This window comes from Cheilinus undulatus, linkage group 21 (genome assembly GCF_018320785.1).
Source record: "Cheilinus undulatus linkage group 21, ASM1832078v1, whole genome shotgun sequence".
Classification (NCBI taxonomy): Eukaryota; Metazoa; Chordata; class Actinopteri; order Labriformes; family Labridae; genus Cheilinus; species Cheilinus undulatus.
The window spans coordinates 22,299,503-22,323,574 of record NC_054885.1 but is presented as its reverse complement, the minus strand read 5'-3'; the positions used below and the strand labels follow the sequence as shown (position 1 = coordinate 22,323,574).

At 38.4% G+C, this 24,072-nt stretch overlaps 1 protein-coding gene across 3 annotated transcripts; it reads right to left on the bottom strand.

The window, feature by feature from the left end:
- Positions 1-1,614: 1,614 nt before the first annotated feature.
- mrtfbb (myocardin related transcription factor Bb) lies at positions 1,615-23,296 on the bottom strand. 3 transcript variants are annotated; one of them, XM_041817161.1, is made up of 13 exons: positions 23,046-23,296; positions 18,280-18,345; positions 15,217-15,272; positions 15,047-15,122; positions 14,657-14,818; positions 13,130-13,305; positions 12,648-12,779; positions 11,606-11,853; positions 9,307-9,442; positions 8,365-9,195; positions 4,779-4,910; positions 4,629-4,689; positions 1,615-4,535 (listed from the first exon to the last, which is right to left on the bottom strand). In XM_041817161.1, exons 1-13 carry the CDS (start codon positions 23,143-23,145, stop codon positions 4,099-4,101), a joined length of 2,613 nt encoding a protein of 870 aa, XP_041673095.1. In that variant the 5' UTR covers positions 23,146-23,296; the 3' UTR covers positions 1,615-4,098. The 3 variants fall into 3 exon arrangements, with proteins under 3 accessions (XP_041673095.1, XP_041673096.1, XP_041673097.1); XM_041817162.1 differs by having other exon boundaries at positions 23,061-23,296; XM_041817163.1 differs by lacking the exon at positions 23,046-23,296 and adding an exon at positions 22,110-22,968.
- Between the last annotated feature and the right edge of the window lie 776 nt (positions 23,297-24,072).

Below are 24,072 nucleotides of genomic sequence, written 5' to 3'. Positions count from 1 at the left end.
TTTAAATTGGTTATCATTATGAAGTTATATATTCTGACCAAGGTTGTTATAGTTAACTAAAACTAACTAAATAACTAAAACTAAAATTCAAAAAATCATTTTAGTTAACTGAAACTAAATAAAAACTAAGCTTTACCAAAAAAACGAAAACTAACTAAAACTGTATAATGCGCTTACAAAACTAACTAAAATAAAATAAAAATGGAGACAAAATATCCTTAGTTTTAGTCTTTGACACAACCACACTGACTGGCACCTACACACAAGTCTGGAGAGTGTAAAGCTGCCTGATCTGATTGGTTAAGACTTCACACAGTGGTAGTTTTATGTCTGGAGTTGTATTCAAATCATCATTAAGTAAATAAAATGAAAAGTGAAGAGTAGAATAGTAGATTTTTGTTTTATAAAATGTATGACGCTCACTCAGCCCCGACATCTATCCCTAAAAAACTCAAACTAACACTAAAACCAATAAAAACTAAACTGAAACGAAGCATTTTTGCAAAATAAAAACCAAACTAAACTAACAAACCAGCAGTCAAAACTAATAAAAACTAAACTGAAATCAAACACAGAAAGTGAAAACGAAATAGAAATAAAAACTAATGAAAAATCCAAAACTATTATAACCTTGATTCTGACTGTCATCTGCATTGATATTTACAAAAATAAGAGAAAAATATAATTTGCATAGTATTTTGGAACGCGGTGTAGACTGTGCGTTATGTAAATATGTATTAGATGATATCTCTATATGGAAGTTGATCTTAAACTGACTTGAATGAAAAGATCTGTATATATATGGCAGTACCAGTCTTTGGTTCATTTCTTTTTAACTCCATTTATGACATGTCTAGTGGTATAATGATACTAATGTAAGCAGGTTTTATGATAATGAATGTTGCATCATTGTGTACATTGTTCAGAAATCTATGTTTATTATTATAGGCTAACAGGGCAAGGTTTGGAAATACGCGTTAAATATAATTTCTCTGTGTAGTACATTTGTTCTGTGCTGTGTGTTGAGACTATGCTGACAAAGCAACAGCGAATCTTATCTCTTAATTGATTTTATCCTTTACATGTGTAAGTACAAGACAAATTTCAACAGTAAAATGTATCATTTATGACAAAAAGTTTGTCGCACCCTTTATGTAGTCACTGTCTGGTTTCAAATGGTGGAGGTGCATATAGAAATACCCAGTCTTGTCATTGTTGGTCTTGTTTGCTTCTGTAGGTCATGAAGAGGCATTAACATCACCATAAGTCAAAATCATGTATAAATGCAGTTTGTTATCAAGAAAGATTTGATCAATGTAAAAAAAAATCTTCAACAATAAAGCCTTTAAAAATATAGTTTATAGTGACAGGCACTGAAGACTCAATAGTATACAGAGGATTGCCAAAGTTCAGCTGTGCAGTGCCAAATAATTTCTGTATTAAAATAAGGAAAATTTTATACAAAGCATACAAAAACATATGATGTACCAGTCAAGTACATAATATTTTACAGCTCAATATCACATATTTCCTCATTTGTACCCCATACAAATCCAGCTTTCCTTATCCAAATCAAGAGTTAAGGATGATCATGTAGAAACTTCAGGATAAGTAACAAAGAAAGGATAAATATTTCAGATGTGTTGTTTAGGGAGAAAAGAACAAACGGGTAAATTATAGTATGGGGAAGTAGAGAGAAGCAAGAGATGACACTGAACCTACAGCAGTGAGAAGATGCATATCTATAATATCTGGAACAGTGGTTCTCAACTGGTGGAACAAGACCCAAAAGTGGGTTGCAAAGCCCTTTTCAGTGGGTCATAGATGTGTGCCTGGGAAAAAAACTGCGCAAAATTGTCTATGAGACTCTTTAAAACATGCATGCTTTGTCCTATTTCATTTTTTTTACACTTTTTGTACTATCTTAGGCCCAGGCTGTACTATTTTTATTGAATACATCTGATTGACCAAAAAATTCCCCAAGATTTGGGTCACAGTTCTCCTTGAGGAATTGATAGTGGGTCCCGTGACTCAACCAGTTGAGAACCCCTGATCTGGAAGGAAGAAGAGAGATTACATGATGGATGAGCATAAAGAGGCCTGCATTAGGAGAGAAAATGAGAATGAAAGTAAGAGGGAAAAAAAAGACAGCATAGGAAAACAAAGGAAACAAAGAAAATGCCTTAAATGATTAAAGAAAAAACAAGTAAAACTTAATTTAAGGATTTAAATTAAAGGCAACGGCGGAGTCAAACTGATGACAGCACAGAGGTTATTTTAGATGAAGCAATGATGTGAATGACATTCAGATTTTTTAGTAGATTCAGTTGTAGATCAGTGAAGCTGTTTAGGATATGAATGCCAGAAGTCAACTTTTGCCATTTGAGGAAAAAAAAAAAAAATCAAACATGCTGGTTAGATTAAAATGATTCCAGCAGATGGCACTGTAATGCAAGCCAACAGATATGACGGCTGCTAACACTGATGGGCCTCTTTGCTTTTGTTCTGTTGAACAGAGACTGTGATCATTCAATTTCAATCATTTTAAACCCTATAGAGTCAGTCTACTAATTCTTATTCATGGCATAAGGGTTACTTTGACATAGCCATTTATTTTTGTTCTGTTTATTGAAAGATTCGACGGGCTGTACGAATCAACTACAATTAGGAAAATGTATTAAAAAATTTAGAGTAAATGAAATAATGGCAAAGTGTTTTTTAATGATGGAATATTGTGGTCATAGACTCCAACTTTGTGTTTTGCCCTTTTTGTTCCTGTCGTTTGATAAGTAAGTGTAATTTGACAGCCCGTTTTTTCCTATTGTTCACTTGTGTTTTGAGTAAGGGCAAAATAAGACATTGAATGTGGTGTAGTTTATTGTTTACTTCAAGAAATACTGTGCACACTTCTCTGAGTGGAACAAGTACAATGAGATGATAAATAAGAACAATTTAAAGCAGTTGATGTTCTAAATATATATTTTTTGGATTCATTAACATAGTCCTGGAGAAGTAGGGCTATTGACTCTTGTAACTTGTTGAACTGCGCTGTTAACACAAATGTGCTGTGCACTTTGCACAATGTACAGATCTGATTCATGACAAAGATATGGTTGATCTGTACATGTTAAGAGATGTTGTTAAGCGATGACAGAACATTATGAATTTATCTTTGGTTTAGTCTTGCCTGCAAGGCCACAGTTTGTGGTCCATTGATACTTGGCTACAAGTCAATTTATATATTACTCTCCAGGACCTGACATTAACTTTTTCTTGCTTATCAGCCGCTGTGGCCAGTAGTTTTCCAATGTTAAACATTCAGAATTTTTCCAAGCCACAATTTTCTTGTTGGAAACAAAGTCAGTACAATTAAGGTTGACTGTAACATGCTAAAACTCCCTTTAACTAGCCCTGCAATCTTCTGAAATGTAAATGTACAACTTTGAAGTGTTTTTTTCCTCATTCACCATGGTGAAAACAGACAAATGCACTTCACTTTTATTTGGGGGGGCGGGCATTTATGTGCAAAACTGGTTATGTGCAAAGCTAGTGGGAGTCACTGCACTACCTGCCATGGCTGAAATCCACCTGCATTGGCTGGTTTGCCGGTGCTAATGTCAAGCCCTGGTACTCTCCAAAACATTAAGCAGTTCTGTTTCACAGTCTGCTTTGAATGTGATAATCCACCAAAACACACGCTGAGTGAACTATAAAACAGCTCCCACAGTGTTTGTCCATTTGCTCTTTCACCAGGACGCGGACATCTCCCTGGTCTTCTTTGTTTATTAAAAGAATCCAGTACATTCATTAGGATAGGATGACAAACTAAAAAAAAAAAAATAGAGCCATAAGAGATATAAAACATAACTTAGGACTGGCATTAGAGCTGCTTTCTTCTCTATGTCAGACTCTTAGACAGAAGAGGACGCAAGGACCACAAAGAAGGCAATGCAACATCTTCTTTACTTGCACGGTTGAACTAGATTACTGATGGTTTGAAAGCAAAAAAAAGATGTCCCAAAGCAGGCATCATTATATAAAAAAGTTTTTTTCAGTATGAAATGATCAGCTAGGTGGATGAATTCACCTTGATAGCACTCAGTCCCAGTTCAAGTGCAGTTCATGTGAGTTCAGGAAGTCAGAGGAGAAGACACCCGCAGGTGTCGACATGTCCAAAGGGTTGACCCCGCCTCCTGGCACGGATAATGTAAGATCCAGCCAATCCATATTGTCCATGTTGGTGCTTTCATTCAAGTCCACCTCCATGGCAACCACAGGTGAGTGCAGCTCCTCTATCAGCTTCAGTGTTTGTGGTTCAGTGTGATAGCTGTCCAGGAGGGTTTCCAGCTGGGGGTCAGAGACCAGGGCTGCCAAGTTGGTGGAGGGGTTGAGAGGTGACGTAGGTAGCTGGGCCACTTGGACCAAAGGTGGAGGGCGGGACAGAACCGTGTTGATGGGAAGGGTGGTGACACTGGCTGTAACAGGGAGAGGCTTGCCCAGGATGGGAGGGTCCTGTCTGGTGAAGGGGGAGATCTCTGAAACAAGAAGTACAGAAAACAAAGTGTAAGAGCTTTAAGATAAGAAGTCACTTTGTACCCCAATAACAGAATATCTTCTTCATTTCTCACCTCCACTCTCTATCAGAACATCAAACAGATCGTCCATCTGCTGGCTGGCTGCAGTGGGACCCTACAGAGAAATAAAAAGTAAAAATCAGTGTTTGAACAAGTTAACAATCTAACAAGTATACTGTTTTAAACTGCTCATTTGTGCTGTACCTGAATAGCAGTTTGCATGCTGCGTGTCTGTTTCACTGCATCCTCGTAGCGGGGTGGGTCTTTACACTTTGACACAAGGTTTGAGGATTTTGTCTGCTGCATGGTCACAGTGGTATGGCTGATTGGGGAAGACTTTTAGAGATGAAAGCACAACAGTCAGCAACATCAAATTGAAAAACAAGATACATTGTTAAAGAGCCATCGCTGAAATACACTTAACACTTTCTAATAAATAAAAGTATAATTTTCTACCTTATCTTTAATATTTTTGTAAATAGTTTGGTATAAGGGCTGTCAGCATTCATTGCTGTTATGGTCCATAAATAGTGCATTATTTATTCATCGATATAATCGCATGCTTGATTGTCCCTTTCCACACTTTAGGTGTTGTCTCCCTGCAGTCACAATGATGAGTTCACCCCTGCACCTTAATGTCTAATTTCACTTTAACAAACAACAGACAGCTCAGTGGACAAGTCAGGAGTCATCTGCATGTTGTGTTAACAAATATCTAACCCTTCCTGTTCCCCTATTTCCTTTTTCCCATATTTTCCTTTCAATAACAAGCTCCTTTTCTTTTCTACATAATAACAATTGAACTGCTTCATCAGCACCAAAATACAGAGTCACCTTAAACTAATACATTTATGACGTGACAGAATTTAAAAACCAGGACTAAGGGTTAGTTGACTAGTATATACAGTGCTTAACCAATTTATTAGACCACCTGTCATAAAATGAGAAAACATAAATATTTTAGAAATCTTTCAAAAACTTGTTTAAAACTAAAACCTACAACTAAAAACGTTTTACCATTTTTTGAACAGGAATGGGGAATTTCAAACTGAATTCACCTTCTTATACCCAAATTTGAGCTGACTCACTGGGCTTCTCTGAGAAGTCAGAAATAAATCAAGCATAACATTCAACCACTTAAACTCATTTTTCTGCTCAGGGATACAAGTAAATAACTATAATTTCACATTTTAATCAAGACATAATAATGTGCTTTACTATTTTTTTCAGTTTTTTTTATGAATCAGTAAAATTGAAAATTCATGGATAACAAAAATAATTATATTTAGCATTAAAAATATCATTTGGGTTAAAAAGCTTCTACATATTGGTGTATTAACCGTTGCAGAAACATAAAAAAATGATTTTGGTAATTACCAGTGCTGTTAATTTAGGGCAGCTGTGGCATAAACCTTACTTTGGGTGGTGGTCTAATAAATTTGTTAAGCACTGCACATAACAAATTACTTGACACTGATAATTTATTGTCTGATACAATTTCTGCTTTTTGTGGTCTGTAGTCTCAGCTGAGACCCCATGGCAAAAGAGACTTTATATTTCAGTGAAAACAGTCCAAGAGAGGTCTGGCTGCAGACCGTTCATCTGAGATGCCATACATCTCAGAAAGATGATGCCGTAATTTTTCCTGTACAATGTAGTTCTGGTTTTGGATTAAAAAAGCAGCGACATTCATGAAATAACTACATTGCAAACATTACAGACTAACCAACATTTCACAAATAAAACAAGAAAAGAAAAAAAAAGGTCAGAGGTCTTACCTGAGACTAAATTATGTGTAGACCCTTTCTAGAAGTAGTCACATGAACAGTGGCTCGCTTTAGCTTTGTTAGCTTTAGCGTTAGCTTTAGCTGACACTAAAGCTAACATAGCTACGCTAGCTACGTTACTACATAAGAGTGTAGCTAAGTTAGCTGAAGCAATGTGAGCTTTAGCAAACTGAGTTAAAGCTATCTTAGATACGTAGATGACATATCTATGCAACTAACAAAGCTGCTTTGTGGGCTTAACTTTAGCTGCTTTAGCTACATTGACTATGTAGCTATGTTAACAACCTAGCTCTGTTATCTTTTGCTAAGTTAGCTTTAGCATCATGAGTTTTGGCAAACGTAGCTAAACTACCTTAGCTATGTAGATAATGTATATATGTAGCTTTGTTATCCACGTAGCCTTTGCAGCTAACAGCTACGTAAACTACGCTTGCTGAGTTAAGGCTTTTTTCTGCTCTCTGCATGCATGAAAATATATCTGCTCTGAAATTGACAACCGTCATTGCTCTCATACTGACGTGCGTCAACTACAGTATGTTAGAGCAGAAATTGAAAAACTAATCCACTAGAAGTCGCCTTCTCTCACAGAGCTCCTTTAATGCTAGTCCTTCATCCCATAGACTGAATGATCCATGCTCAGTTGTGCTCTTGTAGCTGTTTGTCTTTTTTTTAAATAACTCACTCAATATTCCTTTATATTTCCTCAGAGACTCAATTAAGTTCTTTCAAATGTTTCTTCTTCATTGTCTTTGCTACTCTGGGTTGAACTGTTGGCCGCATTGCTCAACACTGCCCCAAGATTTGCAGCGGTATTGCAAAGTTTAGCTTTCAGAATCTTTTCATGGAGGACAGGCTTTTTTTCCTGTAAGCAGACTGTTTACACTGATTTAACATTTTGTTGTTAGGTTTTACTGGCCAGGTTTTTAACTTTTAACTTTTGGTATCCTGGACGTTACCTTAACCCCTACCTTAACCCTAAACAGAAGTTTAATATGATTAAACAGCTTGTCGTGGTTTTGACAAATAGAATGCAAACAACTGAGAAATCCGTTTTTTAGAAGAATGTGACGCCATTCCCAGTTCCCACATCTGACTTCCGAGGTAAATGGAACACATTATTAGACTGTGCTGCTTCATTTGTTTGGTTGCTTTTGTTAAGTTTCATCAGATTCATCACTTTCTCATATATGAATGAGTTCAAACAACATGGTAGACATAAAAAGTATCCTAACTAAACGTGTTATCAAGTAATGACTTTCTAAAAAAAGTGAAGTCTGACTTTTCTTTAAGTTTGCTGTTCTCAGCTCTGTGTTCATACTGATGGGACATTACTTCTTCAGCTTGTTTATGTTTCCATCTTTCCATTTGGAGAAAACATTTATTTGGTCTGTAATACTTCATAGAAATAAGAACCAGTCGTTTCTTGCTTGCATAGTTTTGCAGTTGGCTGCACTCAGTTGGAACTCTGGGGGGCAGGGATGAGGGCAAAGCAGAGGCATAGCACTGAGGGAGTTTTGTTTTGGAATGAGAAACTGGTAAGACATCTCCAGATTGAAAGTTGCATATTATACTGTCAACCAGCATGTACTATTACTGTTTGCAGTGCTATGTATTGAGGTTTCTGTAGCTTTTTTCTTCCTGGTTTCTACAGGGAAGGGACAACAGACGCTGTAAAGAAACTGCTACTCATCTTCATCAGTGATCCAAGTGCTTTCTTTTGGTACACTGAACATAAGCATTTTATCACAGTGGCAAAGCAATATATCAGCCCAAGAAAAGACATCAAATGTGCAGCTAGTGAGGACCTTCTAAAATACTGAACCATGTAATCTGAAATCACTGCACCTAAAACAGCATTAATGTTTTCATTTGTGATCACTTGGATGATAACAAACATGTCAAGCCTGCATATTTAAAAGGAGACTGTGACTACTAGTGCTGATTGTAATGCCTGAGTAATACAATGGCTGTGGCAGCATGTGCAGTCATTGCTGTTTTCATACCTTTGTCAGTGGCTCACTCTGAGTCCTGCATTGTTGTAGCGCTGCTGAGGCCTCTGTTTTCTGTGGCGTCTGTCCAGAGGTCTGGAGGAGGCCTGTGGCTGCGCTGCTAACAGTAGTGTGTAATTTAATGCTGTTGGCAGGAAAAGATGCAGGCAAAAGGATCTGAGCTTCAGTCTTAACTGGCAGCAGGATTTTAGTCTGGTGGCTGATGATGAACTGGTTTTGTGGAGCTAACTGGCTCTGATCTGCAGCCTCCTCCTGTTTGATCATGACTGGCAGACCAGAAGGACTGCAGCAGTCTGACGAGTTCATGTTTTCTTCTTTGACTTGGATGGATGTGAGAGGGCTGAGCTGAGGAGAATCTCCCTGCTGACTCCTCTTCTCCACCTCCAGCAGCATCTTCAGCTCCTCTACCAGCTTCTGCTCCTGCTCCAGCCTTCTCATCAGCTCCTCAATCTGACGCTCTTTCTCATGAAGACGTTTGTCCTTCTCAGAGTCCTTACTATAGGATCCAGTCTCAGGGAGACGCTCCTCTAGTGGAGCTTTCTGGGGGGAGTTTGTACGTGGAGATGCACTCTCTGATATCTTTATAGGGCTCTCTGCCACGTTACAGTCTTCGATGCCCAGACTAGACACCTTGGAGGCAATAGGGGACACGGGCGGGGTTAATTTTGTGATTTCAGACTGGCAGGCAGCTGGGATTGTCTCACTGGCAGCAGCAGTCTGGATGTTAGAGTTCTCCTGAAACAGCTTTAACCTCTCGATCAGATCTGTTTTAGGGCCGGATACGGGCAATGATCTGAGCTTTAATTCCATTTTCAGTTCAGCGACCTGCAAAGACAAGACATTAGGGTATAAATAATGTCTCAAAGTGAAGTTTTTGTCCTCTGCTGCATGTATGAAGTACATAAGGTGGCAGTGTGCCAGGCACCAACAAGTCACCTTCATCTCATCCAGATTAGCGGGTAAATGATCTGGCCTGTGGTTGGTCTGATTGTGCCGAGGCTGCACAGAAGTCGACGCAGAGTTTCCACTCAGAGCAACACTGGAGCAGCTGGATTGCACTTCAGTCGCTGGTCTGTACAAAAAATGGGAGGAAACAGGGAGTACAGATTAAAAAGGGAGATTTAAAGTTTAGAGGAAAATGTTATTCATTTTTCATAATCAAACGCCTCTGAGCAGGAAGCCGTGGGCAGGGGATTACAAAATATTCAAGACAAAAAGTGGCTGTAGTTGAGTCTGTTGCCATCAAATAATAAAACATATTTCTAAAACTATGCAACATTTTTCATTGAGAGTAGTGTCAATCAGAATCAGAGAGCCTGTTTAATGGACAAGTGCAGTTTCATTGTTCTGAAGACAAGAAAAACTATGAGCAAATAATTTTACAGAAATTAAAGAATTACTGTATAGTACTATATGTTAAAGCTGCTGTGAGGACCTGTCAGTTTCTATTGATTTTGGTGCCCCATATGGAAAAAATGGTACTTCTTATCTCTGCTGATTTTTACCTGCATCTGTCAAGTGATTTATTTTTTTTTTTTTTTACAAAGTAATCTCATCCTGCTTCATTTAACAGCATCACTGGGTCACTTTTTAAGAATCTTTTTGCAAAACAGGGGAGACTTAGCACAAAGACAGAGGAAGGAGAAACACTTGTAGAGATTTGTCAGCAGGAGAGATCCTGACTTAACTGCTGGCATAGATGTGGAAACTATATGAAGCCATTTCCACAAGAGCTACTGTTGCCATGAGTGGGACTGACTTACAACGCTTCAGGACATTTCTAATTCAGAATAGTGGCTCCCAGACGCCTGCAGCTTGCATCTCTCTCCATCCAGAGTTTTCTGCTTTACTGAATGCCAGTGTTTTACAAACCTTTAGCTAGAAACTAACTGTCCAGAAAAGCCTTCATCCAGGTAAGTTTATGGCTTTCGCTTTCTTCTTCTAATGGCTAGACAAGGTACGGTCTGTACAACACATAGAAACATTGCCTCAGCTGTGAGTAAAAAACTTAGCTGGATGGATTATTGTGATGTTGTTTCCTCTGACAAAGCCTGAGAACCCAAACCCCTGTTCAGACACGCTGAGGCAGAAGAGCACCTAGCCGGCATCCAAAGCTTGCATTGCAAAATAATGCCAAACACAGTAGCTTTCTGAGTGGAAGATAAAATGCTTCAAAATTTTCAAAATAGCGTATGATTGGGCCAGCATTGTTTTTGGGCCAATTTTGACCTTAAAAATTGTACCTGTCTGCTATGCTCAAATTTCATATTTAATTTTCAAATGTATTGCTTCAAATTTTAAGTCATGTTTTGACCTTTTAAATTCATGATCTTGAATTTTATCTCAGGTTTTGACCTTTTCAACTGCTAATTTGACATTTAATCCCATATTTTGACCTTTTAGACTCACAATGTAAAATTCAAACTCATCTATTGACCTTTAAAACTAATGATTACAACCTGTTATCACATAGTCTATATTGCCAAAAGTATTCACTCACCCATTTAAACAATTGAAATCAGGTGTTCTAATCACTTCCATGGCCACAGGTCTTTCAAAAATAGAGAAATAGCCCTTTAATCACACTGTCCTGTATTGAACCTGCACTAGCAGTTCCAGGAACTAAAAATACAGTCAACAGTAAAAGTCAGCCTTTATGGTGTTGGTCTTGTTTGCTTGTCTACATCTCTGAAGTCTGTAAAAAAATATTCTTTTTAAGTTTTTCTACAATAGGAGAATGTGTTATTAATCCACTGGCCATTTAAGTGGTGAAAAAAGCATGAAAGCATGAGGGAAATTCACTGTCAAAAGTTGCTACAACCTGAAAATGCAGGGTTCATCCGGCCCCTTTATTGGACATTATGCTAAGAATCCCAGTGTGTCTTGCCCTTCCTGCCAAAAACCTGAACTTTAAAGTGATGGAAAACTTTTTTATCAGTCTTATTCCACCATTCAGACAAACATAGATTGACATTGAACATTTTTTCCATCTTTTAGTTACTTCTATATAAAATGTCTTTAGAGATTAATTTCTGATTTTGACTTAATGAGAACTATTCTAACTACTTAACTAAATACTCTAACTACTTCTCTATTATTGTTAGTCTGTTTCATAATCTAAGCTTTACAGAAAAAAATAGCACAAATTTGTCAGCCAGTGGTCAATGGTTTGTTGAGAATTAATCCTATCTCTTGTTGTGTAAAATGTGTTTTTTGTAGCTAAACAGAGACATACTTTGGTGTTGCAGGAGGGACAGTTTGGTAGTTGTACTGCTGCTGTTGCTGGCTTAAGATCTGGAGCTGCAGAAACTGCTGCTGCTGCTGCAGAAGGCGAGCATAGGCTGAGTCCATTGGCACTTCGTTGAGCTCCTGCTTCTGGTCAGGGGGAATGTACTGATGGTATTTTAACTTTTTCACCCGGGGTTTGGTCTCTTTGCTCCTCTTACTGCGGCTCTTCTCACTGGGCAGCTTGGGCAGGCTTTGCTGCAGAACACAACACATAAAAATGTATGTAATGTAAAACCAGAGCAGACCATCTGGATGATATTTGATCTCTGTGTATGATCCCAGTCCAGTGTATCAGGAATACAGTCAGCACTGCCAGTACCAACAGATCGGACTTGGCATGGGTACTGGCTCTTGAAAGCTTGAAGCATTAAGGTGGAGTACTGTTCTGACACCTGATGAGAACTACAGGATAAGGAAACAGGTAGTGGAAATGGGAGCCTTAGTGTTTTAACACCTGCAGTTACAGGATACACATGAAAACGACTTGGCATAAGAGCTGCGGGTTCTAGCGATGAAACTAGAAACCAAAACTCAGAGAAGCAAGCACACACCCTTCAATTTGTCAAACTCATTCCTCTTTTTTCATTTTCCAGGGAAGGGAGGGTTCATCTTATTCCCAGAGGATAAGTGGAAGAAGATATCAGCACTTTACTTTTTTAACAGTGCTTTGATTTTTGACTTGCAATATTTAAAGCATGAATTCAAAAACAATAGTTTAACTTTTTACAGACACTCAGTTTGTCTTTCAAATGATGTCACTTTCAGTGTGAAAAATCACAGACTCTGTGTCCTGTGAAATCACATAATTTAACATATTTTCAAAGAAAAGAGCAGAGTGAGGAAGTCAAATCACAGGGATGGAGGGTTCAGTAATAGTGGTCAAATGCTTCTACACCAGTTATAAACTAGGAGGTTAATATATATTACCTTAAACCAAAAAGACTTAAAAGTCTAGTACAGAGTTATAAAAACTTCCATCTGAGGCTCACCTTCACAAGAATTGGCCCTGGTGTCAGGGATGGGACATTTGTGTTAATTGGAAGAGTTGAAAATACTTGTTGCTCATTGGTAGAAACAACGTTGATCACATCTGATCGTGACTGTGAGTTAGCTGGTGCAGCCTGTTAACAAAAATAGAGACAGAGAGAATCCACATGATCCCGTCAGTAAGAACAGTGAAGCCGCTCCGCCTGTTCAGCATCATCCCATGTAAGAGCAGATAATCACCATAACTGGTTTAACATAACTAAAAACAGGTGCGGAAACTCATAGAGAACAACTGAATGAGAACAAAATGTTCACTTAAATGAATTTTTTTGTTTTTTTTGAAGTTGAAAAATTCTCTCAGTTTCTAGTATTTTCATAGAAAGATTACTTACAGCTCCACTCCACTGAATAACTTATCCAGAGAGCTAGTTTGTTTTCTTATATTAGCAGTATGGTTAATAAATTGTCCAAAGTGCTGGTTTACCGGTGTGGGAGAGTTCATCTGAGAGGAATTAGACATAGTCTCAGTTCCCTCAGACCCTGCTGGTGAAGTGCAGGCAGAGCTGGGAGATTGCTGGCTGTCAGGCTGTCTGGGTGAAAAGCTGTCACTGTCGTCCTCATCAAAGTTGTAAATATCTGGTTGCTTATTTGTCTTGCTATCTATAAAACAAACAAAAAGCATTAGTTCAACTTACCACAAAAACAAAGTATTCAGTAAAACTGTCAAATACGATATCTCAAACTTATGTTTTAAACTAATGCTAATTTAGACATACAGTAAAGTCTGCCCATGGCAATTTTGGCATTACAGTGAAGATATATATATATATATATATATATATATATATATACATTATATTATTATTATTATAACAATTATTACTATTATCCTCATTATTACTATTATAATAACTAAAATTATCTCATATCTTTAAGTAAATTTTACAACAGTTCAACTTGCATTGCTATTATCACCTATATACAGCTTTCTCTTCACTGCCATTCATTCTGCTAATGCTAGTATTACAGTGATCACTGTTTTATCTATTAACATCATCCTCACTTCTACAATCCTTACTTGAGCAGATTAACTGAATCTAGGAGTGGCTCTACTTTACTACTATATTAATCAATAACAGTTCTCTCCGTTTCATTACATCCTAGCTGCTAATACTAATACTGCATTGTTCTGTTTTCTGTTACCTCTGTTTGCTATCATAGCTGTTACTGCTAATTTAACTGCTGATAAAGTAATACAATTTTTCTACAAAATGGGAGGTAAGTATACGACCTTAACTGCCATAAATGTGTCTTTCATTTGTTGTTTTGTTGTTTCTCTTGTCCCCCTCCTCTTCCTGCTTTCCTCCACCCTTAATTAAAAGTACTCAATATTTTACGGGCTACAAAGAAAGGATCATTCAAGTCTGTATGGAATGATTTTAGAAATTTATACTTGATATGATACTAGTGTATCAAAGGACATTGATAACTGCTTTAATGCTGCAGCAACAAAAGTAGAAATCTTAGGCGACCTTTATTCAATTATTTCTTGTTTTTAATTACCAAAGATTGCAAATAATCCCTGTAATTTGTACAAGATGCACAATAAATCCATCAAAAATTATAGTTATTGCCAGTGTTGCTTACTGTTTTTCATAATTTATATAGGATGCAGAAGTTTCCCTGCATCTTTTTGATGGATTAATTCCTGTTTTAAGCACCTGCCTAAAAACAAAAGTTTCTTCCATCCCATGGATCTTTGAAATAATTGTGACTATACCATGTTATTCTCTGGAACTGAAAGAGTATCAAAGTATTGATGATTTTAAGACCGTAAGTCTGTAGACTTGAATTGTAGTACATGAGTATTGGCACTGTAAAAGGACTTGGAAATGGGCCTGATATAGTCCTATGTTGTCGTTAATGTTGCACATATGTGGGCCAAAACCAAACTGTTAAAGGTTTAGGTCTTCCTGACAGTAAAGTTATAACACTGCTGAAGAGTGTGTACCTTCGTTGACCTCCTCCACTGCTGAGTCAACAGGCAGGATGTTCTTCTCCACCAGCTCCATGGGTCCAGGCCGCTGTGCAATCTTCTCATTTAGATCATCAGCCAGTCTGGCCCTCTTCAGCTTCATCTGTTTGGCCTGCAGGGAGGGTTCAGCCGGCGTCTCTGAGAAACACGCAGAGGATCATTAACTGTGATCTGGCCAGCATTGGTCAGCCTCAGCAGCTTCGTCAGAGTGACTCACTGCAGCCTCTGCTGGACCTCACAAAGTTGTGTCAGCCTCAGACATTTATCTGGCTCTTACTTTATAAAACAGATTCAAACAGGACATATGAATGATTAGATGAATAAGCACATAAATAATCTAATAAGACCACACGGGAGGATGACTACCTTGGAGGATGTGCATTCGGATTAACTCGGCACGCTCAGGTCTGTTGCAGAGTTTGTGCTTTAAGAAGTTCCCAGTCTGGAAAGAAATTAAAGAAAATTCAACAACATTTTGGGGAATTAGATTGGTGAAGTCATAACCTAAAATATGATGATGTTATCTGATGGCTTACCCTGGCTCTCTCTAGACTGCGGATCTGCTCATGAAAGGTTGCAGGTGTCTTCAGAGCTGTGGAAAAAATTCAAAACGTTTCTGAAAATGTGTGCATTAATGCGCACATCATGCCTCCATGTTTTTCTTTATTCTGCATTGATGTAGCATTTCTGATCTGTAGTCAACCAGGACTGACTCAAGCAGAGAGATTGTTCAGTGCAGATTTACTCTGATCTCACAGAATAAACTCCCTCAGCTTACAAGAGTCTGTCTCACCAACCACTCACTCCACAGTGACCAGCACTGTTTGGTTTGAGGACACGGGCTGGAGGAGGAGTGTGACAAAACATTCCTGCTCATCACCTAAACCTCACTGCATAACTCACATAAGCCTGAAAATGTGGGAGTACCAGAGAATGGCTGGGGAGGTTTGTGTGCAGGCCACAGAGGGGATGACTGACCTCCTGTGAAGGCTCAGTCGCTGACTCATGGGCCCGGTGTGGAGCCAGAGAGGAGCTGAAAGCATGACGGCAGGGGGAGTCTCAGGAGAGAACAGGACAGATAGGAAGAGCTCTGTCCCTGTCTTTGTCTACCTTTCCAGATAACAGCGTGATGCTGTCCCAGATTTAGCTCATCGTTTGTTAAATGTAGCAGGGGGCCCGAGTCTGTTCCACTTCTGTCACATCAAAGACTTGATGGTTTCAATGGGAAGCTGCTGATTGTCTTTGTGCTTTGGCAGTAAAGTGCTGTTTGATGGTCTGCCTATACTAAATCCTGCAGTCATATGTTTTATTCACGAGTTCAATTATGAGACTACAAATTAAACACTTGTTCAACTTTATTGAATTAATTTATTCTTTAGAACCAACACTTACTAAGAGGCAGCCATCAGTGTTGAACATGAAGACAATTCAGAAGCATCAAAAAGAAAAAAACAGCCTCTTAAGAGTCCACTTGAGGCTGGTTCCAAAAACTATGAATCCCTATTGGCTGTCATATTAAATCACCAATTTTTATAGCAGAAATAAATCTTTTTACAGCCTGGTTTTATCATCGCTTATGTCTTTACTTGTAAAAACAGTAGGAAGGTGTTTATTTTAAAACTACATTCTGAATTAAGGCAAAGAGTTAGAAATAATGAGGTATGATTAGGGTGGGCTGATTTGACTGACAGGTGCTGCTTTTTCCATCAGTGTGTGTCCTCACAAATGCGCTGCTGGAAGAACAGTCAAAAATTCCCATAAACACACTCCTAAACCTTGTGGAAAGCCTTCCCAGAAGAGTTGAAGCTGATATAGCCGCAAAGGGTGGACCGACGTCATATTAAACCCTATGGATTAAGAATGGGATGTCACTTAAGTTTATGTGAGTAAAGGCAGGTGAGCGAATACTTTTGGCAACATAGTGTATATTGCATTGGATATATTTCACATTCATCTGGGAAAATTCCCATGCAAAGCTTTGGGGAAGGGCGGGACTTTTTCAAAAACTTCTCAGAAGGTAATTTGATGAATGTTTTGTCTGTCACATTTATGATGGGCCAATCAGAGCAAAATAAGTTTGTAGATATGCGCAGCTCCAGTACTAACCTGAGCTGTACAGGCTAGCGCTGCCGTAGTTTATGAAAAGCGGAGCTTGACAGGGGCTAAAATTTATGCCAAACCTTTTAGGAGACACGCAAAAACATCTCTGCAAAGAGAAGCTTTCAGTGTTTCTCCTTATTTCATTAAGGAATGTGGTTTAGTTCTGATAAAACTGCCACAATATTATAGCTATATCTGAGCGGACTGCCGCATCAGTAGCAGTCATTGCTATCAGCTTTCAAAATAGCAAATAGCTCCATCTCATAAAATGATGCTGATTGGTCCAAAACTGTTTCGAGGTCTGGCACAAACATTGCAGATTGGAGCTTTGCAAGATGAATCTGTCCAATGACAGTCCAGCAAATCTGCTTTGCAAGGTTACTGCAAATATTGTTTCTAACAGAAAATATCTCATCTTTTTTTTTTTTTTGTTTTTTTCAACTAGTAAAATGTTTCGTTCATCAAGAAATCTGTCAATAAAGGCTGCGTTCTCAGCATGTTGCTGATCATTTTAACCTGCTAGCAGTGGTTTAAGTCATTGAAATAATCAGTTCTGCTCCTGATGGTCTCATTTGCTTTTGTAGCTTATTAGGAGTTATAGAGATTATTTTATTATTATTATGTTTTATTTATCCTTTATTTGAACAGGAGAACCCACTGGGATCAGCGGTACCCTGCAGCAATACTATCAAATACATGAACAAATAAAGTTCAGAAACGGTTACAACACACTCACAATCTTTCATACATAATTACAAACCTACACTATGTCTCATTCAGCTATTGAAACAGTTGCAATTTCCTTTCTTTAAAAGTTCAGACATTAGCTCTTTGAAAACACCATAAGACACAAGAGACACAAGCTTTGCTGTCACTCCACAAAATAGGTGCAGCAACACTAAACGCAGTCTTACTCTATTCAGTGATCCAGTTTGAGATCTGGTTTTGCAGGCTGAGATGTTTATAGATAGAAGACTAGCCAGGTAAGGAGGGAGTTTACCTATGAGTGCTCTTTAAATAAACAAAACTTTGTGATGCTTCCCACGCTGACCAAAAAAGGGCCAGTCTACAGAGCTACACAGATCACAATGATGAGTATGAAATCTTTCACCAGGGATAAATTGAAGAGCACTGTGATATATAGCATCAAATGACTTTAAGATAAAATCACTTGCATATGTATAAAGAGTGCCACCATAGTCTAAAACAGGTCAAATTTTTGCCAGGACAAACTTTTTTCTTTTTCTCGCTGTTTGGCAAGACTTATTCTGGTGAAGAAAGCCAAGCAGAGGCCTTATTCCCCTCGCTAAAACTGAAAGTGAGACCTAAAAGACAGATCTTGATACACAGATTCACTTTTTGTTGAGAGAAAAAAACCCATGCAAGATGCTGAGAGAGAAAAATAAGGATTCACTCTGTGGGTGCCTAATCCTCTTACCTTTATCTTTTTTAAAAACCATAATTTCAGAGTTTTAAAAATGTGCGATTTGAATACTCACGCGGCATGATGCCTTGATCCACAAGTTGCTCCCGATTCCTCCTTTGCTGCAGACAAAGCTGGAGGACTGTGAGAGTGCAGAGGAGACACAGAGGTCAGAGCTGCCTGTCAGAGCCAAGTCCACTGAGTCAACCATGAACCAACACGCCAGACTTTAACAAAACAAAGCACTTATTATTTCTCAATCAATACGCTACCTCAAAGGCCCTACAATAAACCCTGTCCACCACCACAGACATCCTATTCACATCCTGTATGGGTTTAACTTGGTTTTTCAAGGTGCCAAAAGTTTTACAATGTTTGCACTTAAATGGAGCTATGTAGCTGGCTAAAGCCTTCAAATGAGAGTCAGTATCTCTGAATGAGATGCAAATAGGCTGAGTCCAGCAATTCAAAAGACAACACAAAAGAGGAAGTAAAGACTTCATATTAAAGCTTTTGTAGGAGGTTTCAGCTGCTGAAATTAATGCTGATATTTTGTATATAAGCTACAAAAGCAGACAAGACTCTCAGTGACCATTTGGCTCACACTGTCACCACTGTAGTAAAGCAAGCCCCTTCAGCTAAACTTACTAAATGGCTCAGGGGAAACAGCTACTCCCACTCACACACTAAAACACACACACACACAAACACAACACAGACCTGCTCGACTCTCCTGGGAAAGGCGCTGCGTCTGAACAGGCCTCTGTGACTCACTCTAGCAAAAATAAACTGGGCAGCTGTGAGAACAAGGCCTGGGAACCATGAAATTTGGGGGTAGTTAAGGGGGTGGGATCTTGAGTTTGCATGAAGAGATGAGGGGACGTTCACCGGCATCCACTGCTGGGTAAAGGGAACAAGGAGTGACAAGTGCAGAGGCAAAGGGTGGGAGGCCGAGTCTGCTCTCAGAGCAGCCAGGAGAACATAGTGTGCCTGCCCTGCCTGCTGTGTTTCCCATTAGAAACCCTGATTGGTGGTCAGCCTGGAAGAGATCATACCAGGAGATTGTAGAAAATGGGCACTGCTTGGTCTCAGTATTCACTTTGAATTTGAAAAAAACCAAGACATATTGAGTGTGATAGATGAGTTAGCTCAGAAAGTTGCCCCCTAGGGTTTCAAGTGTTTCAGGGGTACATCTCATGCCCGAGGTCCTCCTCACCTTATGTCATCTTGTGCTCACCCTGAACCCTGGCTCACCTCCTCGTGATGCAAACTGGCTCCGCTCTCCTGCTCACCAGCAGAGCATAAACAGAGGTAGTGCAGAAACAAAGACAGAGAGAGGGCTTGACTGAAATCCCTGCCCACTGATGTAATCTCTAATCTCAGAACCATGTTGTTCTCAGCAAATCATCCCTGGAGGTCTCCCATCAGAACCTTATTTTCAATCTTATTAGACCTTTTTTTTGCCCTTTGGAGACAGTACAAAAAAGCTTTTTGGTGTGGCTACTGATACCCTTTGACCAGACAAAAATCGGAGACAAGTCTAGAAATGGACTGAGGCTTGGTTATGTTGACTTTACTTTTATATATCCCGTACTCAAAGCAGTCTGTCATCATAGGAAAAATGGAGCCCCTTTACAAAAACCAGACCAAAGAATATATATACTAAGTTACAGGCAGGCATGAAAATAGTTAGTAGTAAAAAGTTTATCACACTCTTTAAAGTTCCTGTGAGGGATTATTAGCCTTAAATGGAATTTAATGGAGTGTTTAGGCATCAGTGTTGATGCCTAAATGGAATTTAGGCATCAACACTGATGCCTCTTTCTGAGCCACAAAGAAAAAAAATCATCAGAGGAAGACTGATTATCCCTACATCATTATTTTAACAGAGACTGACGCTGGGTAGGTGTTAGATGAGGCAATCACCCCAACAGCCTTGGTTTACATTTTACACAGTAAAAGTTCATAGTGAGTGATGCATTTGACTGTTAAAAGAAATGATATATATTTCTGTATTTTTACAGTATAACAGAGCTGCAGTAACTCTTAAAAAACAGTGGCATGTTGGGTCTCCTCTGGTAAGAACAAAGCACACAGTAAGAGCAAGGCAATACATATTAATCAAGAATATGCTCTATGCATTCTTAAGGAGCACCTAAAGTCACAGGTGGGAACTCTAACACAGTGGATAACTTCACACATGGTGCAAATGTACCTCACATCAAAAACAATTATCCACCAGAAACATGACAACAATAACCCCAGCAGGGATCACTGTACAACAGGCAACATCCAAACACAACAAAACACTCTGCCCAAGGGCATGATGGGGAACTCCATCCACACATCCCCCCAGATTTGAGAGTGCAGTAAGGGAGCTTAGATTAATTAACTCTACAGAGTTGAACTAACACGGTCAAATAACCTCAACACTGAACATTTCACTCAGAATGGACTTAATTACACTTTGAGAGCTAAAACCAATTGCATTTAACCCTGAGATATCACCACTTCAGTTTTTGCTGTGATCAACAGCTGTCTATGGATGTGATGGGGAATTATTTTCTTACTATGTACCTCTGTTTAGCCAGCAGAGGTGGATAAAGTACAAGAGTAATGTGCTGAAGTAAACGTACAGTTACGCTGGTTAAAACTTAAGGTAGAAGTAAAAGTTCTGATATCAAAAGTACAAGTACCCTAAAACACTACTGCATTACAGTAATTTAAGAAAACATGATTACTTTCCACACCTGGAAACCACATCATTACAAAGTAAAGTTTTCAGATTTGTAAACTTCAGTACTCTCTATAACACTTGTTTTAAACATTACATTCTCTATTATCTAAATGAGCCATACTATATTAGAATTTATGTAGTTAAGATTAATCACATCCTTTTTAGAGCATTTTGAAATTCCAATACTTTAAATGTCATATAGTTTAATATAGTCTATGTTTTGTGTAATTGACTTCCTGTTTGGATATAGACTTGCTTTTAGGTAGACCAAAGGTTATAACATGAACTAAACTATAAAAAAAGGAACTTGTCATGGATTGAAATAAAACAAATGGACAGTAAGAGGTACTCTTTATAGCTTTAGATTAGTTTTAGTGGACGAAAACTCAGCAACATTTTAGTCCAAACATTATTATCTTGGCTAACTTTGGTACAAAATCATGCTAGTTGGTTCTATGCACCCTGCAAAACCTGAGATCTCTGTTATCTACAGCTGAGTGGCAGAAGAGCTAAAGATAGGTTGTGCTTTGACAGATTTACCCACAGTTGTCCCTGGATTTTGAATGTCCAACAAAAACTAAATTACAATTTAGTGTCATTTTAGTCATCTTGATGAAACTAAACTTACTTTGAAAGAGTTTAAGCCACGATGAAATTAACATGGGTAACATTGAGTTTGCCCTTCACTGGCCAGTAAAAAAAAATGGCCCCATACCATTATTTATGTGGTTTACGCAAAGTGCATTGAAAGGGACAATAAAGCATGCCATTAAAAAGAATTATGGCACTAATTGTTGATTTTGAATCACAATTAATCTGATTAACCTTGATAAAAAAAAAAAAATTCAAACCCTTAAAAATAATTGTATTGATTTCATCAGACATATCCCAAGGAGAGGAATGAATTCATCAAAAGTTTCCAAACCCATCTGTTTCCAAGCCAAATGCTGACAATGTATTTAGCAGTTTAAAAAGCGTGTATCAGTTTTCTTGCACTTTTTGATAACTGAAAACAAGAAATTTCCCAATATTGTGTTCCTAGGGCTACTACAGTTAGTTGTAATGGTAGCAAACAAATATTGGTATCATTTGGAGCAATTTTAAAGTATCATGACAACCCTATTACACACGTATTCCTGAATCCCTCCTACATTTATAAGAATACCTACCCAGTATGATGTAGTTGATTTTCAAGGGTAAAATGCTGATGTAGGTTGTCCGTGAATTGTATGACGAGAGCTATTACAGTAACCACATCCCAGATGTGTGTGTATTTTTTTCCCATGGCATAAGGAGCTAAGTTAAAGGCGGACTGAAAGTGATGAGAAAGCTCATGAGCCAGCTTCCAGATGAGTGGGCGTTTCCTCTCAGCCTGTGTTAGCGGGCTTGTACAGTGCTGGTTTAAAGTTATATTTAGTCAAATCATGAATATTGAATTAGAGACCAATAAGGGTTTCAGGATGGTCAGGAAATGTATTTCCAAGAAAATACAAGTTTGAGGGTACTGTAAGTCTTCTTAAAGAAATATAATGTAATGGCTAGATGTAAATTATACCTAATCTTTAAATGAATGCTAGTTGCATCATTAAGAGGCATGCATCAAATATGCAATAAGTTCCCATCATCTATAGGTTCCTTATACTAGCAGCAATGCACCAATAACTTAGGTACAGTCTGTGTTTTTTAAGGTTTACCAACATTATCAGGAAGATTTAAAGTACTAAATGACCCAGATTTGAATCATCAGCTCATTTGAATAACAGGTGAGAATTCAAGCTTAAACTGTGTGATCCAACACAAACATGTTTACAGCTGTATAAACTGATGAGTAACTCACCAGTAATCCCTCTCTCAGACTCTTTTAACAGCAAGTTTGATTTATTTTCCTTTAGAAAACAATAGCTAGAGTGATGTTTGGCATGAATCATTGTGATAAGCTTTACTGTTACCCTGTCATTTCCTGTTAGGGCTTCATCTACGTCACTACTACCCCCCCCCCCCCAGTCACTGCTGCCAGCACCAGAAAATGTCTCAAAAACTTTATAAAAATGATCAAACTACACAAGAAACATGCACATTGGTTGGACAGTACGAAATAAAAGCACCTGATTTGAATTTACCCCTGTAGATGGAAGGGGTCTCCACATCGAGGCAGGCCATACAGGACAGAGATGGTTCGCTGGGCAGCCAGGTCTGGAGTCCCATGGAGTGATGAGGCCAGAGGAGAACGGGGGAGTCGGGGAGTGTAAAGACCCAGCTCTCAGCAGACGACAGCTGGCTCTCAGGGCTGCAAACAGTCCCTCCTCTCCTCTTTGGATGTGTGCTTGCCTCAGCAGAGAAACTTAGTGTGTGTATGTGAGCGTGCTCAGTCAATGTCAGGAGGAGGGAACACAGTGCTGCTCGTGTTAACCCTCGCGAGGTCAGAGACTCATCATACTACGGCGCAAACCCCACAGGAACTGTTGACATTTTTCCTCAGCAGGGGACCAAATCCTTGACTGGTTAGCAATAGGAAGTTGATCAAAACAAGCTGTTGGGAAATCTCCATGAGAAACTGTTTCAGGGTCGTTTTCTCCAGAAAGTTTTTTAGCACTAAATAACAAAGACAAGCACAAACACAGTGAGTCCAAAGGGAAATAAAAGGTCATCTTTAAAAAACAAACATAATTTTTTCATGATTAGCTATGATATTTCACAAAATTATGAATGTTTTCACTGTTTATTCTGGTGCAGCAACATTGATTTATGGCAACAACATGTCAGTGTCATCTTAGCTTTGCTTCAACTTGAACTTGTATTTGATTATTTAAGAACTTGATAAAAGAACATTACATTTTCATTTTAACAAACTAATCAGAACATGTGTTTATAGGAGGGAGTTGGAGCAAATACAAGCTTGGATGCTACTTATCATTGGTTTTTAGATGCCAACATTGATTATAGATGCACCAATAGAAAACTACAAAGAGATCAGTGATTTTCAGTGTAATTTGGTAAAATATTTACCTAAAAAAATGCAAAATGTTTCTCATCTTCATTTAAAAGCCTAATGTCCTGACTCAAACTAAAAGGAAGCTATGGTTAATTTAAGATGTGTTTTTGCAGACAAAAATACATTTCAAAAAGTCATCC